General features: G+C 48.9%; 5 protein-coding genes across 5 annotated transcripts; 3 read left to right on the top strand and 2 right to left on the bottom strand.

Moving 5' to 3' along the window:
- Positions 1–1,104: 1,104 nt before the first annotated feature.
- Positions 1,105–4,833, bottom strand: FSUBG_11489 (poly(A) polymerase; the record flags this gene model as incomplete). The annotated part of the gene is made up of 3 exons (XM_036676176.1): positions 1,105–1,832; positions 1,885–2,591; positions 2,645–4,833. The coding sequence occupies 3 exons, from the start codon at positions 4,831–4,833 to the stop codon at positions 1,105–1,107; spliced, it is 3,624 nt and encodes a 1,207-aa protein (XP_036533018.1).
- A 735-nt stretch (positions 4,834–5,568) lies between these two features.
- On the bottom strand, positions 5,569–6,582 carry FSUBG_11488 (poly(A) polymerase; the record flags this gene model as incomplete). The annotated part of the gene is made up of 1 exon (XM_036676175.1): positions 5,569–6,582. The coding sequence occupies one exon, from the start codon at positions 6,580–6,582 to the stop codon at positions 5,569–5,571; it is 1,014 nt and encodes a 337-aa protein (XP_036533017.1).
- Positions 6,583–7,219: 637 nt separating this feature from the next.
- Positions 7,220–9,848, top strand: FSUBG_11487 (transporter SEC23; the record flags this gene model as incomplete). Its single annotated transcript, XM_036676174.1, has 7 exons — positions 7,220–7,312; positions 7,361–7,491; positions 7,551–7,845; positions 7,899–8,375; positions 8,428–9,522; positions 9,569–9,768; positions 9,824–9,848. The coding sequence occupies 7 exons, from the start codon at positions 7,220–7,222 to the stop codon at positions 9,846–9,848; spliced, it is 2,316 nt and encodes a 771-aa protein (XP_036533016.1).
- Positions 9,849–10,267: 419 nt separating this feature from the next.
- FSUBG_11486 (60s ribosomal l12) lies at positions 10,268–10,976 on the top strand (the record flags this gene model as incomplete). The annotated part of the gene is made up of 5 exons (XM_036676173.1): positions 10,268–10,271; positions 10,326–10,359; positions 10,413–10,533; positions 10,586–10,910; positions 10,963–10,976. 5 exons carry the CDS (start codon positions 10,268–10,270, stop codon positions 10,974–10,976), a joined length of 498 nt encoding a protein of 165 aa, XP_036533015.1.
- A 2,027-nt stretch (positions 10,977–13,003) lies between these two features.
- Positions 13,004–17,780, top strand: FSUBG_11485 (UDP-n-acetylglucosamine-peptide n-acetylglucosaminyltransferase; the record flags this gene model as incomplete). Its single annotated transcript, XM_036676172.1, has 5 exons — positions 13,004–14,397; positions 14,459–14,666; positions 14,772–16,414; positions 16,478–17,087; positions 17,145–17,780. The coding sequence occupies 5 exons, from the start codon at positions 13,004–13,006 to the stop codon at positions 17,778–17,780; spliced, it is 4,491 nt and encodes a 1,496-aa protein (XP_036533014.1).
- Positions 17,781–18,676: the final 896 nt, after the last annotated feature.

The raw sequence follows: 18,676 nt of genomic DNA, 5'->3' as shown, positions 1-18,676 counted from the left end.
GACAGGCACCTGAGATTCGACAACGGCCATTGTGAAGATGCTGAGAAAGTATCTGAGAGTTTTGTGTAAATCACTTGGCTCGTGTGGGGAGGACGGTGTTATTCAAGTTGAATGAAGTGCTTTTTGCATCAAAGGTCTGGAGGAGAACCGATCAACGGTTCCAGAAGCTTTATACTCTGTTCATCCTCAAGGATCTGAGCCAGCAATGCCACGATGGTCTTATCCGTGGACCCGAAAGTGAGGCTGATACTATTTCAATTCGAGTCGAGGTGGTCTTCGTATGTGGGAGGGACCGGAGATATGTGCAGGGGGGCTTTACTGCCTTCTTTCTACGGATGGATTGAAACATGAAACAGTCCCACCCCCCACGTACCTAGCGCATCATCATGCACAGTTTTATACTTCCTTCACCACATGCCACGGCGAGATTGAGAGCGGCCCTTCAACTGCCAGCCATAGAGGTCATCGTCATCATGCATGTGATGCGACTGTTAGTCCAGTCTCCTGGAATTTGGCGCCACGCCAGTTGGGACTTGGATCCTGGTTCCCAGCAGATGGCAGCTGTCATCTGGCAAATGACCCTTTTGGAGAGCCCACAAGTGAGTGAGTGGGTTGGCATCTTCCTTCACTCTGCCTGCCTAATATCCTGCATTTCCTACATGTCTTGGGCCTCGGAGGCTCCCGCATTGTAAATTACCTGGCCTCGCAAAGGCGATGCTGAGGCTTGTTCCCAAGGTTATTGGGTGAAAGTAACCGACTGTCGCACACTATCCTATGATGCTTAACGAAGTCCCTACAATGATAGGATACCACTCTCGGGCCTCGCTCGGGTCGTACCATGCATGCAGTGGTGCCCGAAACTAGGTAGATACGAGCAAGTTGTTAGTCGCCATTCGACACAACATGTATATACATAATCTAATAAGTAATTTACTTAATCTAGCACATGCACATGCATCAAATCCATCTGTCTCGCAGCACACCGAATTTACTTCACACGCGCTAGCCCGCTTCTCTGTCAGACCAGATCCATGTTCCTGTGTCGATCTCTGCTGTGATTTGAGGACCCTTAATTCGACTATACAAGTCATGGACAGACAGATTTCACCTATCAATCTTGACACCACTGCCAAAGATCTCGTCGATTCGCGTCCGTCGCTCCCACACGATGACATTGTCCTCCCTCCGTTTAAAGTAGAGTATGCGGTGCTGCGGGATAAATTCCTCATCAGTCTGCTCCGTCTTCCAATGTTCCACTGCCCTCTCACGAGCTCCAAGGAAGCGGTCTTCGTAGCCAATGATGTAGTCGCCTGAATCGAAGTTGGGGTCCCAGCGAAGCCGGTTGAGCACATCAGCAGCTGTGCGAAACTTGCCCAGCCCTGGTGTCTTGCTCACAACCGCAGCTCGGGATCCAGGCACTGTGCTCTTATGCTCTTTTGATTCCTCCTCAGCGTCGTCGAAATTTTCCTCTTCCTCCAGCTCTTCATCGGATCCGTCATCATCTGTCTCGCCCCCATATTCTCCCCATAGACTTTGATCGACTTCCAATAAGCCAAGATCATGAGCCCTTGCGACAGTTGCACTCATCCAACAGAACTGGGAGTCATAATACTTCTCGTCTCGGCGAATCCTCGCTTCAAATTCTTGTAGCACTGCCTGCATGGTCATACCCACTTCCTTCGCATCTTCTTTGTTTGAGTCATCGTCCCACGCAAGGCCAACGAGGTAACAACCATGATACTCTGCGCCAGATGTCTCTGCTGCAGCAGATACATCCAAGAAACGAGATGGCCAGATGCGCGCGAGTAGATGCTTCAGTTTCCTGTTTATATCTAGACAATGTCAATATGATACATCCGGTCAAAGGGGAGAAACGTCCCTTACCAACTAGTAGCATAACACAACGCGACTCAAGCCAGCCGATGAAACGACCACCCTTTTCCTGCGACGGGCCCCAGTAATGCGCATCAATTTTGATGTATGTTTTGAATGCCTGCAAAAACTCTGTAGATGCTGGGGCTTGAACTGATCCTAAAGCTGTGTCTGGTTCAATACCCAGTAACTTCCCCCAGGTACAGTCATCATCTGATAGTAACTTTCTAGCACGACCAAACTCGGAAGAAATGGTAGCCACTGTTGGGATAGACGCGATGGGAGCAGTGTTGAGTGCTGGGGCATGCCAACCGATCAGGCAGAGGGGTTCTCGGAATGTTCGGTTATATCTCAATTCTTTGTGAAAGAACGAATCAAAGACCATCGAGTTCTTCCAGTCAAACTCGGAGTAATGATGAAAGAATGTGATGACAATGTCGGTTGGGGTTATAGTTTCATTCTCGTAAGCCAGTGCTTTACAGACCGGAACAAGGAGGACGCTTATGTGAATACCACCAAGGAATCCAAACTTTGCCGAATAAATACCTCGTGCCTGAGCCCAAGATTTGATGAACAAGTGCGCCATTCGATACTGTACCATATCTGGAAGTGAGCGGCGAAGGTAGAACAGATCACGGACAGGCTTAAGCTTAGCAAGCGCCTGGAAAGACAAAGCAAACGCTGGGTCGTTGGCCGGGCGCTTCATAACTTCAGGCCATCTATGTTTGAGAGTTAGCAGCTTCCCTTTCGAATATACGTGAGTCAATAGTACCTTTCAGCTATCGATGCGGCTGCACAATACTGAAGATCGACTTTGATGCCATTGACTTCTAGCTCCAGCATGTTACCTGAATTGGCCTTGACTCGTCGCAAGATTCTAACGCCCAAGGTCGTTGCCCGCTTCAACCTTTGAACAGCCAATGCAAAGAATGTCTTTGAGCTGAATGGACCAATGCACAGGCAGTCAATATCAGATGAACTCGTCCAGACGCCAAGGCCATAAGAGCCAACTGGGACCACAATAAATGCAGGCCCAGATCGGGAATCATTCTCTGAAATCGAGGACGTATCATCTTTAAGAACCATTTCAAGGGTCTTGATCGCTTCAACGCGGTCGGTCCTCTCCTGCTCATTCGGCAAGCATCCATGTCCTTCCAAGAAGTCCTCCAAGCTCTCGCTGTTAGCCAAGCCAGGAGGAGGTTGTCGAAGTGCAATTTTCATCTCAGGGACACAAGATCGAGACATATCAGAAGGTGACGACTTTACCAGAAGGCATCTTATGCCCCAGTGATCACTGGCGTATGTGGGACCACCCTGCTTCGGTGAATTGAAGGTTGTCTGACCAAACATATTGAAACCATACGCGTTATAGTGGCCATTTACCTTGACCAGGATCTTGTCATATCTCTGCGGTCTGTTGTTCAGCCCATTTCCAACGAGATCAGACGCCAGTGTGTTTGTCAGTGGGTCGAAAGTAGCCCCTTGTTCTCCCTGGAAGGAGTCCAAGACGTTTCTCTTCTCGTTGGCTATGTCTGAAGATTCGCCTGACTCCAGTCTCGTTGCCAGCCAAGTATCTAAGAAGCCAGAATCCGAGATAGCCCGGTCGATATCTCGTAACTGATGAACAGTTTGAGCAGAAATATCATTCTTTTTCTTGGCAGCATCAATGGTGTAAGTTGAAGTCGCAAGATTGAAGTCCCCAGCAATTATGCATGGATGTTGCAGAAAGGCGGCAGACAGATAATCGAGCATCTTCTGGACTTCTTTCTTTTTGATGGCGACGGCGCCGTCAGTAAGTCCTTGGCTCAGATGACACGCCACGAGGATCCAAGGTTTGAATTTCCCATCGTCAGCATCTCGTGTACCGATGCCGGGAAACCTGGCCACGGTGCAGCCTTTGTGCTTCCTATGGAATGGGAGATAGTGCCATTCAAACTCAAATCTACTCAAGACGACAGTATTGAGGAGGCTAGGCAGTGGCCCAATACCGGAATGATCTGGGGGCCCATGTGTGACGAAAGGATAGCGACTACGTATATCCTTGTTGGCAAGGAGGTCAGGAAGAAAATGGTCTGTGACTTCTTGGAGAATAACAATATCGGCAGCAGCACGAGCTGAGAGCAGATTTCCAACCAGAGCTGGATGCCGATATGATTGAGGAGGCCACTCAAACTCTGCCAATACATTATAAGAAGCAATAACCAATTGTTCAAGGATGACTTCGTTGGTACCCGGAGATGTGTTTGTCGACTCAGCCGTTTCACAGGCCCCTGAAGACTGGATCGAGTGATAGCATGGCTGGAAGGCAACAGTAGGCATTGTGCTTAGATGATCATTGAAGCTTTGAGGTGGTGTTATCCGACGGAAGATCCCCGATTCAAGATCTAGAGTCCCCCAAAGCCTCATAGGCCTTGGTCCACTCCCGCCTTGCGCAAGTGCGCCATCGCGAATAAGAATAGCAACTTCTTTTACTTTCCATTCTATCGGTGTCAAGAGGCGGGCCTTTTCGAGGAGAAAATGATGGGGGGCAGCTGAGGCGTCTTCACTCTGACCGATGGTCATATGAGGAACGAAGCGTTCATTCTGAGCTTCATGTGAACGACCAAGAGCATTGCAGATTATATCCCTGGTCTTTGAGAGCTCGGCTGTAGTAGATTCTGAGTTCAACCCCAGAAAGATGGTGTTGCTGCTTTTATGTTTGAAACAGTCAGCAACATTGAGCGCAAGATGTGGCCGATCCTGTATCACGAGCCCTTCAAGTGCTTGAGCTGCATTCCCTAGCACTTCAGGCTGGATAAATGGGTAGATAAGATTAACGTGAGGAGGCCATGCAGAATACGCCTTATCATAAAGACTTCTCAGGCGATCCACTGATGGCCAAAGTCCACGAGGAGGGATAACACATAGGGCGGTCTCATGCGAGTCGAACCCATACAGTGATGTTTGATCTGACTTATCCATAACTTTATAAGAATTCTCCTCCAGATCCCGGATATAGATGAGCTGAATGATGTGATGCGAACCAGAAGCGCTATCCCTCAAAGAAGATAAGCCGGATTTGAAGTGTAGTGGGGTAGAGAGGATCAGCGGAGGGGTTGTCGTCTTGCGTATTTGTATCTATGAAGTTGCCAACAAAAAGAAGGCTTACCTTACTTCTTTAATGCTTCACAATGCTGACAGGCAATGCAAAGACATATGGCCACTGACTCACAAATTTCAGGCAATTTGCGGTTACTCTGGGATCGTCAAGTTCAAACTGACCTGTGGCGGAGCAAGCCTGCGGTATGACTCACTGTGAGCTACCTATACATGAAGAATATCGACCTGGTCAACTGAAGACATGCTAGGCGAGGGAAGAAAACTCAGAGCCTTGACCCTAAGCGATAAAAATTATTTAGGTAAATCCAGCCTGAGCTTAGGCGACTCTTTGCAAGTTTGTTTTGGCATCTTCTTTTCAACTCTTGAGTTTTCTGGCTCCCTGAGGACATATTCAGCTGGCTATAGATCTTCCCCGTGTTGATGCTACCTTAAGTAAAAGGCACTATATCACCAGGATTGCATTTGTTGTTAGACATGAGTCACTTATCAATACCATATGTTAAAATACTACGACATCAATCAGGGCCAATGCCGCAGCCCTGGGAGCAGTCGGCCGTTCCCTTGACGAACGCCTCACTAAGATTTTGTAATAGCACATTACCCCATGTTCTCCGGCCCCCAATCAATAATTCCTGTTTCATGCCCCTTGCCTTCCATTAGAGCCTCAAGCTTGTCTTCGACTGTGACCCAACCGTGACGCTTCTGTGAGATAGCATACTTGATTGGATCCTTCCACTCTCTCCACCAAGTTTCCTCACTCTGAACGATACACCTTCTGTCAGGCTCCCCGTTCTTCGCTGTAGCAAATGGCCAGACGACTTTGACCACTTCGTATTTGTGCTTGCCAGAGAACAGACTGGTCACACTAGTGAAGAACTGATTGACTTTGTCTGGGTTCTGTACCACGACACGACTATGGGTAACCACGAAGCTGATATCAACTACGCCACGGTAGTTGAGTGCTGCCACGAGGCTACGGAACTGTCCTTCAAGCCATGCTGTATCGAGATTTGTGACCACTCGTTCAAGCGTAAAGAGCTTGACAGAAGCAGGATCCTGAACGAAACGCCGGCACCATTCATCCAACCCAGCATCGCCGACCTCGGGAAGGACATCAGGTTTGAGACCTCCACGGTAAGCTAGCTCTCCATCGCCAACACATCGAATATAGTCTAAACGCTGGTTATCATCATCGGGGACTAGTAGGCTCATAAGGTTAAGTTTGATGTCAAAATCGACTTTGCGCCCCCGACTACCACGAATGTGAATCTGGGGCTTGGGAGGCACCGAGCCTTGTGCGCGGATGAGAGTGATAAGCGCCTCAGGCTTGACTGATAGATATTCCGCACGCGATGAGAGAGTCTTGTAGTCGTTGGAGAGTTTGAAGAGAGGAGGAGAGTAAAGACGGTAATCAACCCGCGGTAGTCCAGGAAAGCGTGCCGGGCCTTTATGGGCTCCTGAGCCTTGTGAAGCCGAAGCGGAAACAGCGGTTGATGGGATAGAAGGCCCAGAATAAGGCGGTAGTGTTACATGATGCTCTGGAGTCTCACCGGTCAAGACTGCAACAGGCGACGATGGCTCAGGCTCGGCGACTGCTGCGGACTTTTCCATGTGTAGTACGTCGGAAGACAAGAAGATTAAAGATAAGAGAGAGATATTAGTGAGTAGGCTGTAAGTATAATGCCCTTCAGGTAAGTGAAGATGTATGCAATGTTTTGATCAACTTTGGACGGTAAATATGAAAACAACAATATTCCTCTACAATATTTGAGAATAATTAAACAAAAGTTGCCCCGTATTACTTTGGAAGTTACTCCTAATAAGGCCCTGATCCAATCGATACGTACGGCGCACTTTGATACGGTCCGTACAGATTACAGTGACTTTGCGTAGGTACTAAGGTAGTAGGTAACCTATACCTAGGTACTACTAAGCTAGGCCTATTAGGTCGGTTGTGCAGGCTGTGGGCCCGTTCTGTACTCCGTACAAACCGTACATATCGAGTGGGGCGTCGAGCGCCACCTCTCAGCCTTGCCCCACTAAGCAAGGTCGTCAATCAACCTGGCCAGAGCCTGAGTCTCGTTGTGAACACATAGCTCCATCCCTAGCTTTGGTTGCTATATCAGCATCCAGCACCTGCATTTCTTCTGCAGGGCAAGCCAACTACCATATTCACTTTATACCTTCAATTCCTATAATAACTTCTTCAACGCTCCGCCCAGCGCCTGCTATCTAGTCAGCCCCAACCATGGATTACGAGACGCTCAAGGAGCAATGGAGCGAGGTCGAGGACCGCGATGGTGTCCGTCTGAGCTGGAATGTGTTTCCCAGCTCCCGTATGGTATGTGTACAGCTTCAAGGCGCTCCATCTTGAGCTCACGTTATACAGGAAGCCTCTAGACTCGTCGTGCCCATCGGCGCTCTCTATACCCCGTTAAAGGAGAAGCCCGATACTCCTTTACTCCATTTCGAGCCCGTTACATGCAAACAGCCATGTCGCTCTGTATTGAACCCGTTCTGGTATTATGATGCCCTTTGAAACGGTTGGTCTAGCTTCATATGCTGACTTGGTACTAAAGTCAAGTCGATGTTCGTGCCAGAGTTTGGATCTGCCCTTTCTGCCTTTCGAGAAATCAGCTTCCACCTCACTACAAGGACATTACTGCAAACGCTATCCCCCCTGAACTTCACCCTGCGAATACGACGATAGAATATCGCCTCTCACGACCTGCGCCTGCGCCCCCGATCTTTCTCTATGTCGTCGATATGTGCCAGGAGGCTGACAGCCTCGCCTCTTTGAAAGAATCGCTTGTGATGAGTTTGAGTCTGCTTCCCGAGAACGCTCTTGTTGGTCTCATCACTTATGGCACAATGGTATGCCATTCATTTTTCACCATTAAGATGTTATGCCACTAATACCTGTACAGGCGCATGTCCACGAGATCGGCTACGAGGAATGCGCCAAGTCCTATGTTTTCCGAGGTAGCAAGGAATATGCTGCGAAACAAGTCCAGGAGATGCTTGGTCTGTCATCCTCTGGTGTGCGACCCGGCATGCAACCTCAGCCTGGCCGCCCATTCCCTGCCGGTCCGGCATCTCGCTTCCTCCTCCCTGTCCAGCAGGCCGAGTTCCAGCTGACCAAGGCTCTCGAATCCCTTCAAAAGGATCCCTGGCCAGTTGCGAACGATAGACGCAATCTTCGATGCACTGGAGTTGCCCTCAGCGTTGCCGTCGGTCTCTTGGAGTCCTCTTTCCAGAATGCAGGTGGGCGCATCATGCTATTTGCGGGAGGCCCTGCTACTGAAGGCCCTGGCATGGTCGTGGGACCCGAGTTGAGAGAGCCAATTCGATCCCACCATGATATTGATCGAGACAACGTCAAGTATTACAAGAAGGCTCTGAAGGTGTGTCATTCTGTACTTCCACTCTAAGCTTATTCTAATCTTCCCATTATAGTTTTACGAAAACTTGGCCAAACGAACGGCACACAATGGCCACATCATTGACATTTTTGCTGGTTGTCTAGATCAGGTCGGTCTCCTCGAAATGAAGGGCCTATGCAATTCAACCGGTGGTCATATGATTTTGACTGATAGCTTCACTTCTTCCATGTTCAAACAATCCTTCGTGCGAATCTTTGAGAAGGATGGCGATGATAATCTACTCATGGGTTTCAACGCAGTGTTGGAGGTTCTGACCACAAAAGAACTGAAGGTCACAGGTCTCATTGGACACGCAGTCTCTCTCAACAAGAAGTCGATATCTGTGGGCGAGACTGAATGTGGAATTGGCAACACATGTTCTTGGAAGATGTGCGGTATCGACCCCAAATCGAGCTACGGTATCTACTTTGAGATTGCCGGCCAAGGTCCTGCCACACATCAACAAGCACCGCAGAAGGGCATGATGCAGTTCCTGACGTACTATCAGCACTCGTCGGGCCAGTTCCACCTCCGCGTCACGACTGTCGCCCGCAACCTAAGTAGCCCTGCTGGGGACCCAGCAATCGCGCAGTCCTTCGACCAAGAGGCCGCCGCTGTCCTGATGTCACGAATTGCTGTGTTCAAGGCCGAGGTCGACGATGGCCCTGATGTCCTACGATGGGTTGATAGGATGTTGATTCGTCTCTGCTCCAGATTCGCGGACTACAGGAAAGATGACCCTTCGTCCTTCCGACTGGAGAAGAACTTCACGCTATACCCTCAATTCATGTTCCATCTCAGACGAAGCCAGTTCCTACAGGTTTTCAACAACTCTCCCGATGAAACAGCCTTCTATCGCCACGTGCTCAACCATGAAGATGTTAGCAACTCACTTGTGATGATTCAGCCAACCCTGGACTCTTACACCTTCGACCAGGATGGCGGCCAGCCAGTTCTTTTGGACTCAGCCTCTATCCAACCAACTCACATTCTGCTTCTCGATACTTTCTTCCATATTCTCATATTCCACGGTGAAACAATTGCAGAGTGGAGAAAGGCTGGTTACCAAGATCAAGAAGGTTATGAGAACTTTGCTAGTTTGTTGGAACAACCCAAGGAGGATGCTCGCGTAAGTTCACCCTTAACCACTCTCAATCTGTCACTAAACTGTTTAGGATCTCATCACTGACCGCTTTCCTCTTCCTCGATTTATCGTTTGCGATGCTGGTGGTTCTCAGGCTCGGTTCCTCCTGTCCAAGCTCAACCCGTCTACTACACACACCACTGGTCCATATGGTGGTGTAGGAGCCACAACGGCTCAGACAATTTTCACAGACGACGTATCTCTGCAGACCTTCATGGACCACTTGATGAAGTAAGTTTGAACCACGCAGGCTGCCCATATCGAGTTGAGCTAACAAAATTTCTAGGCTTGCTGTGAGCGGTACCAATTGAGGTGGCAAATAAGCGACTTTACGGCAGACATGCTGCCATTTCAAGAAGTCAATGGGAAATCAAGTCTTACGATGGGGCGTAGATAGCGACGACACAGTTCTCACAACCCCATGGTGCTAGTTAAGAGGTATTATAATAATTAAAACCCGAGACTAGCCCTTTGTCGATCTATAATCTTGTACCTCGCTGCGTTGTGATGCTTTACATAAGTACCTAGGTAAAGGTAAGGTACTTTGAGGGAGCGGATGATAGCACGTGATACGTGCTGACTCAGCAGATTAGGGCAGGTTATGGCCCACATACTGCATTTTTTAGTTTTGACATTTCGTGACAACTTCAAGTTTTCTTTTCGATCAACCTGCCTGTTCATTACTTCCGGCACGCAAACCTCGAGCCTCTGCCGACTTTCACGACACAAAATGCGTGCGTTTCACTCCCGAATATCAGGCACGGTCATCTTGCTTACACAATGAACAGCTCCCAAGTTCGATCCTAATGAGGTCAAGGTGATGTAGGTTGATTCCATTCGCAGAATTTGGACACCTTGAAACTGACATTTTGCAGCCACCTCCGTGCCACTGGTGGTGAGGTCGGTGCTTCCTCTGCCCTTGCTCCAAAGATCGGTCCTTTGGGTCTCTCACCCAAGAAGGTCGGAGAAGACATTGCCAAGGCCACTGGCGACTGGGTATGGTGTTCAATCCTATTGCACATTGAAGTATACTAACCCTTGTGTTCAGAAAGGCTTGCGCGTGACTGTCAAGCTCACCATCCAGAACCGTCAGGCCGCCGTGTCGGTTGTGCCCACTGCTTCCTCGTTGATCATCAAGGCTCTCAAGGAGCCTCCTCGTGATCGCAAGAAGGAGAAGAACATCAAGCACAACAAGTCTGTCAGCCTTGACGAAATCATCGAGATCGCCCGAACCATGCGATACAAGTCTTTCGCCAAGGAGCTCTCTGGTACTGTCAAGGAGATTCTCGGAACAGCCTACAGTGTTGGCTGCCAGGTCGATGGCAAGCCTCCCCAGGCTATCATCGAGGCCATTGACAGCGGAGACATCGACAGTGAGTCTCGGTACATCCTATTTGAAATTTCCTTGCGCTAATTTGTGAATAGTCCCTGAGGAGTAAATGTATCTCACGCTCTGTTCAAAAAATCTTACCAGTATGAGAAACAAAAAATAGACTCATTGATCGATGGTAGCATGGCAAATTATTTCCGTCCAGCCCTTGCGATGTGCTTCGAAATTGTGAACCCTTGACTCACTCTGAAATCTACCATCATGCCCTGTGGTTTATTTCTATTTTTGTTCAAGGAAGAGGAACCTAAGCCCAATACTCACCGCGACATACTAGCAATAAAGCTCTTGTGGATGTAGCGGTCCATCATCATGGCAACATGATACAAAAATTTCCGATCAAAGTTCCTTCCACTTCTTTCGAGAACACCTCCCTGTCACTCTATTGTGCTGCACAAGCCCTTGCTCGCGGTGCCTCCTCGAATAGGTAGAACAAGGCATTGAGAAATATACCATCGAGTCGTTTTTGTAGTAATTGTAAACGAATACATGGCATATCATGCATTACATTGTTTCCGCCATCGAAAGTGCCAGTTCGCCATGATGTTCACCAAGTTTTGACTCAAACATCATTTGAAGCAACATACTTTCAGTCTGATCTACTTGTTTACGAGACGATACCAAGCCATGTGGAATCTTCAGGCCGCGAGAAGGATCCAGTTGAGTTGGATGGATAAAATGCCGAGACTATCCACATGCGGCAAGTATACCAGCGATGTGGTACGATAGGCGATATCTTAAATACCTGTCTCATCGTATCTGAGGGTATTCAATCACTCGCATCCACGGGCATGGGTGAGATCAGAGGCCCCATTTCCAACGCCTCATGCTGGCATGGATGATGGATGGATCCAATGACTATCAGGACATGCTACAGCAAACTCATCGCGCAAGGCCCCTGTATGTACGTTGCATACTTCAAATACATTGCATGCAGCTCAACAAGGACGGGAGCAATACTGGTTTGGTATGCACTCAATGTTTCAATTTGCAAATACTTGACTTGGTCCATACTTTCTTCCCGCTCTGCGCCGAGTTGTTTATCTGTGTCAAGTGCTAAATTGACGCAATCTCTATCTGGGGTTCGAGTTGTCGTTGGTTGGGGAAGTGGGCATTGTAAGCATGAGTGTGGATGGATGGATGGAGGGAAATGGTCTGTCCGCGCTTATTATGGCACATGCCGGGTTGAGAGGGGCTTCGAGGAGTAAGAAAACTTGGATCCTCTGTTGAGAGTGATAAAAATATTCAGGGAATTCTAGTGTAAATTTAGGACTCCTTAAGATTGATTTTTTTATCACTTGAGAAGTATGTCCTAAGTTTTCTTCCCTCCCCATCATCCATATCATAGGTAGGCTTAGTAGGCAAAGTGGTGCCCAAGTTTGAGGTGAGGTGCCTTTGTGACTCCGTCTCTCCCGCCCCAATGTGGGACGCCCTGCCCCCCTCCCGCCGTCACAGGTTCTCCACTAACTTAACCACGGGCCTTGCTCCATTGAACCTGGCCTTGTACCTCCACTACCACTACCTAAGGTACCTACCGATACAGCTCTCTTTTGTCAAGTGCTTGTTCTGCTTGTATTGACCTGAAGGCCTCATTCAGCATTTACTTGACCGATATCTAGGGATCTGGGGCTTTCATCAGACTCTGATTCCCTGTCACTGCAAACATAAACTCTTTTGTGAGACGATGAACGCGATAGTGATTTCCCGTGCGACTTGATATTCGGTCCCTCTGCGATAGATCGATAGACATTGCTTTACAGAGTCACCTGGAAACGCCTGACCCTCTCTCTTCCTCTTTCTCTTACTCACCAACACAAAGGCCATTCTTCCGGTTTCAAGACAGCACAAGGCTCTCTCGTAACAGCTCGAAGTTTGTGGTTCTCTGGCGTGTCGCTGGCGCTACACTCGCCTTTCTCACTTGCCCAGATGCTTGTCAGCAATCAACTCGACACTTCAATACCAAGCGCAACCGCCAGCCATGCCCTTTAACCAACAGGCCATGACCTACAGACTTCCATCAGTGTCTTTTGTCCTGCGTTTTCAGTCACTTTTGTTTCCTCGCCAATATACCCCGTTGTCATGTTACCTCTCCTTCAAATGTCCCCTCACGCGGTGACGCCGCCGCAGTCGAATCTCGATACCCTCTCAACGTTCCCAAATAGCGACGACGCCACTTTCAACGACCATCACCCTCGCAATGTCCCAGCGCCGTATCAGCAGTCATTCGCGATTCGCACCTCTCGACCTCACCGGCACACTATCCCGTACGGCTCAGCTCTTTATCCACCACGCCAAGAGCATCATTTACGACGAAAGACACCAAACGGTACTGTCGATGCCGGATATGACGGCTCGCCGTCGTTGTTTTCCCATGGTCCCCCGCCTTCGAAACATTTAGTTCTACCTCGATCAGCGACGGCTACGGCATTTCCCCTGGCAGGCCCTCCAATACGCCAATCTCATTACAATGGGAGCATCGACTACCGCCGTCCATCTTCGGTCGGCAATACTGGTCTCAGCGATGACCTACAAGCCCGTCCCGGGTCTTCCACTTGGGCTTATGGGAGCGATGCGGCATTGCCTCGTAGTGCACTTCCCACTAATCATTATGGCCTTCATCAAGCCGAAGGCCAATACATTCCTCCAGGCCAGCCCGAAGCGCCGGGGGTATTCCCTAATCTTTACCAACCAATAATACGAGCTCACGAGTACAATGTCAGGGCATTTTGCCCACCCCCTATAGTCATGAACGAATCGCTGCCTTTTGGTCAGCCAGGCATGCATACGCCATGGAACTATCATGGCCGACCTGGCCTGGCGTCAGCAAGGCACGTTCAGCCGCAGGACTTGCGCTCTTTCCAGCAGCATTGCGGTTCTGATTTCGCACGTCGTCGTTCTTCCTTTGCTTCAGGTTTTGACTCGGAAACTCAGCATCATCCTGGATTCAATTCGGGCATGCACACGCAATCATATCTTCGGCCACCTCATATGAGCAGCCAGCAAGGTTTCAGAGAGAAAGTATTGTTACAGGCGCATAGGGTCTACGTCGATCTGCTGGCATACGCACAAACTATCCGGAAACCGCAGGCTTCCAAAGGAGCACACAGCACCTCCCCGAGGCTTCTTGTTTACCCTAAACCTCCGAAACCTTCCTTGAGAATATCTGAGGCCGCACTTGGACAAGATCCTACATCATTCAACATCTCCTCTGAGAATGATTCGTACCAAGACTTCCAGTCAAGGGGACATGTGTTACCCTACTTCCAGGGACCGTATAACAGTTATTCTTCCACGGGTAATTCAACACTTTTTGCAGCAGCAAAGTCTATTTTAGATATGCTCAGCAGTCTTTGCGAACAGAGTACCTGGAGCTGGATCGATGGGATAATGCTAGGCGGGTGTTTACACTATGGTCTAGATCAATATCAAGAGGCGTTGGAATGGTTCTCGAGAATTACCGCCCTTGACTCGAGGTAAACCTCTTCTCCCACGTGAACTGTCAAGTGGCTGTTCATTGTTCTGACTCTTTCGCAGTCATGTCGAGGCAATTACGAATAAAGCCGCCACTCTTTACTGTCTCGGCCGCCAAGACGAGGCCGAGAAACACTGGATCAGAGCTGTGGAAGTGCAGCCCAGTTACTTAGAAGCTGTTGAACATCTTGTTGGACTTCTTTACAAAAAGCGCAGCAAAGAGGCCGTCGAGATCATCGACCACGTTCAACGCGCTCTAAGGGTATTGCCGGTATGTGACCCGTTAGAAATGATTGGCAGCAGCCAGCATGCTATTTTCTATATGCCTTGGCAGGGCGCATAGCGCCTGTATTGTGGGAATACTGACATGGGATAGGCGCAGAATCAGCAAGCCGGATCTCACGACCAACTAGTGAAACCTCCTGGCTTTGCATCCAGTGGCTATGCTATTCATGGGAAAGAGAATGGGCGTGTCCTGGCTCTCATACATGCAAAGGGAACCATGCTATACAGTCTTAAAGATGTGAACAGAGCATCAGAGGCTTTTGAAGAGGCCGTATTGATCAGCGTAGGCCGCCAAATGACTAGTATACAGGATCTTGTTCGTCGAATCCAGACTGCCTTATCTCCAACAGAAACTCCAGTCTGGCATAGGAACGCTAGGCACGGTACTCGGCCCTTATTACTCCCTCCTGAAAGGGCTCGTCATACTGCACAGCTCGTCTTCGGCGGCACTGGCTCTCTGCCGGGTTTGCAGCATGTAGCTGAAGGCTCAACCAAGCGAGCTGCTGTACAGACCACGAGCAATTCCCTGTTATCGTTGGCGAAGATATTCCAAGATTGTTTGTCAAGTGGGCAAGGAACCCCGAACATTCTACGACGCCCTTCTGGGGTTGAAGATATCCTGGCCCTTTACTATCTATCACTTTCACTTCAGGAAAGCCCTTCCACGGCTAACAATGTCGGCATCCTCCTCGCCGGTGTTCAACAGATAGCATCAAATCCCCCCACTCCGAATGTTGATGTGCCTGCCCATTCGAGCATTCCAGGCATAGTACCAGGCAGCGGTCTGGCTTTGGCTTTGGCGTACTATCACTATGGCCTACGCCTGGATCCCAAGCATGTCCATTTACACACCAACTTGGGAAGTCTGCTCAAAGACATTGGACAATTGGATCTTGCGATACAAATGTATGAACAGGCTGTGGCGTGCGATGGGACTTTTGATATCGCCTTGACAAACCTTGCCAATGCTGTTAAGGACAGGGGACGCATCAACGATGCAATAACGTATTACAAACGCGCTGTGAGCTCCAACCCCGAATTCGCGGAAGCCGTGTGTGGTCTATCTACAGCTCTCAACTCTGTTTGTGACTGGAGAGGTCGCGGCGGTGTTATTTTGAAATCCGGCAAATATGATCGATGGCACGTTGATGACAAAGGTCTGCTCATTGATGCCCGTTCTTTCGGTCTTGATAGCGGCCTTGTCAAGCGTGTCGTACGGATTATCAATCGCCAGTTGAGTGACGCATCACATTGGGGTCAGGGGGTTCTCGATGAGAAGAAAATCGCCTCGTTTACGCGGCAGATTAAGGACCTAGGCCTAGTCACGTCGTTCGACCCTGAGCAAGCTCTTAGGGGATGGAGCAACAAACCATGGGAGGGCTCACGCGTGATACGTTTGATAGAGCGTGCAGCTCGTGCAACGCAATGGAAATGGTATCAGGATCAGCACGTCTCTAGCAGCCAAACACATACCCAGTACACTCGTCTTCGATTACCCAGCGGACTCAGCGTTCCTTCAGCACCAACTGTCCTACCCTTTCACACCTTCACATGCCCCCTATCAGCAAAGGACATTCGAGTCATTTCTCAGCGCAATGGTATTCGAATATCTTGTTCAACACTACGTTTGCCATGGCTCCCTTCCACAGTCTATCCCCCACCACCTCCCCCTAAACCACACCTTAACATAGGATATGTATCGTCGGACTTCAACAACCACCCCTTGGCTCACCTGTAAGATCCCCCGTCTCTTGAGTGTGTTTCCGAGTCTCTAATCGCGCATGGATTGAAATTTAGGATGCAATCAGTGTTTGGATTCCACAATCCAAGTCGGGCACGCGCCATTTGCTATGCTACAACCGCAAGCGACCGATCTGTCCACCGACAGCAGATCGAAAGAGAGGCTCCTGTTTTTCGTGACGTCAGTAGTTGGCCCGCAGATAAACTGGTAGAACAAATTATCAAGGACGAGATCCATATCCTTGTCAACCTCAACGGCTATACAAGAGGGGCACGCAACGAAATTTTTGCTGCACGACCTGCCCCGGTCCAGATGTCCTTCATGGGCTTTGCCGGTACCCTGGGTGCTGAGTGGTGCGATTACATCCTGGCTGATAGCACAGCCATTCCGCCCGAGACCCTACGGCCCTGGCGTGGAAACTTCAACATCGCTGATGTTTTCAAGGATGATACGGAGGGCGAGGAGGAAGATTGGATGTACTCGGAAAATATCATCTATTGCCGGGATACTTTCTTCTGTTGCGACCATGCTCAGTCATGCGATGCGAGTGAACGATCGGTCACTTGGGAACAAGAGCAGAGGCGTCGCTGGAAGATGCGAAAGGAGCTCTTTCCTACTTTGAGTAATGACACTATCATCATGGGCAATTTCAACCAGTTATACAAGGTACGTCCGTTGCTCATCCGGCTTTTTACCGGACTTTCACTAACTGATTTCGACCAGATCGAGCCTACGACCTTTAGAACATGGCTTAGAATTCTGGCACAGGTGCCAAAGGCAGTGATATGGCTACTTCGATTTCCGGAGCTCGGGGAAGCCAATCTGCGGCGAACTGCTAGGGCCTGGGCTGGTGAAGAAGTGGCCAGTCGTCTGATCTTCACAGACGTAGCGCCAAAGAGTCAGCATATCTCGAGGGCTCGTGTGTGTGACCTGTTTCTCGACACCCCTGAGTGCAATGCCCATACAACAGCAGCAGATGTTCTCTGGTCGAGCACACCCTTACTCACGCTTCCTCGATACCCATACAAGATGTGCTCTCGTATGGCCGCATCAATCTTGAAGGGCGCTCTGCCTAAATCAACAGAAGGCCGAGAGGCTGCAGCAGAATTGATCGCCACGAGTGAAGAAGAGTACGAGCAACGCGCTGTTGAACTCGCCACCGGCCTCAGCTACACCATGTCCGGGGACGGCTATGGTCAGGGTGATGGCCGCTTGGCAAATCTACGCAAGTTGTTGTGGGATAGCAAATGGCACTGCGGGCTCTTCAACACGAAGCGTTGGGTGAATGATGTCGAAACAGCATATGAGCAAGCGTGGCAACGATGGGTTGCTGGCGAAGGGGGCGATATTTATTTATGAATGGGCGAGGAGCGAGGCAGCTCACGGTGTTGCGGGTATTGGACGGAAAGGTACCTATATATACATACTCGACGATCTGACAAAGGTGAGGGGTATCGAATGTGTAAATGAGGTATATGGATAGGCCGGAACGTGCTATTGAGGTATCTCAGGGTGGTGTTGGGTTGTTTTTCTTGCTATTTTGACGTCGCAGACGGGTAGTTCTCTCTCATTCGCAGCCAATGAATGGGGCTCGAGTTCCGGACATGTCTTCTGGAAGTACCAGTTCATCGAGCCGATGCATTACCATACCCTGACAGACAGGCCGGCAATTACACTAATCCACTATATATTGTAGAAACAAGGGGAAGAATGGCACTTGATGTCGTGTCATCATTGCTCACCGCGCTTCACTAAAAGAACACTCACGATCGCATTGCTGTGTTCTGTCAAGAAGAAGCACTAAAAGGAGGTATCGATCCGTCCAGGGTAGGTAGGTAGGCACATTGGTACTTTGCCTGGTTAGGGCGAGTGGGTTGACATGGATTACAATCCCTTTGCATGGTTGTAAATTTTTTAGTATTACTATTTTAATTACTAGCTAAACTTAATACATATACCTCTTTTTATATATATCTTATATATTTTTTTAAATTAAATACTACTTAAATAAATTAAATACCCTTTAAGTAAATAATTTTAATTTTACTATAGTATAAATAAAGTAAAAATAGTAAAAGAAGTTAGTAATTACTATAGTAATACTAAAAAATTTATAACTATGTCCCTTTGGAATTCGTTAGGCAGATAACTCGTACCTGTGAGACAAATACCTTACTTTTTTAAGGGTACGTTAAGGGTACCGGGAACTGGAGAATTATTAGAAGCAATTTTAGCTATAATTTTTTAACTTTTTA

Source organism: Fusarium subglutinans (genome assembly GCF_013396075.1).
Source record: "Fusarium subglutinans strain NRRL 66333 chromosome Unknown NRRL66333_c0000219, whole genome shotgun sequence".
In the NCBI taxonomy this organism is placed as follows: Eukaryota; Fungi; Ascomycota; class Sordariomycetes; order Hypocreales; family Nectriaceae; genus Fusarium; species Fusarium subglutinans.
This window is presented reverse-complemented; position numbering and strand designations above follow the sequence as displayed.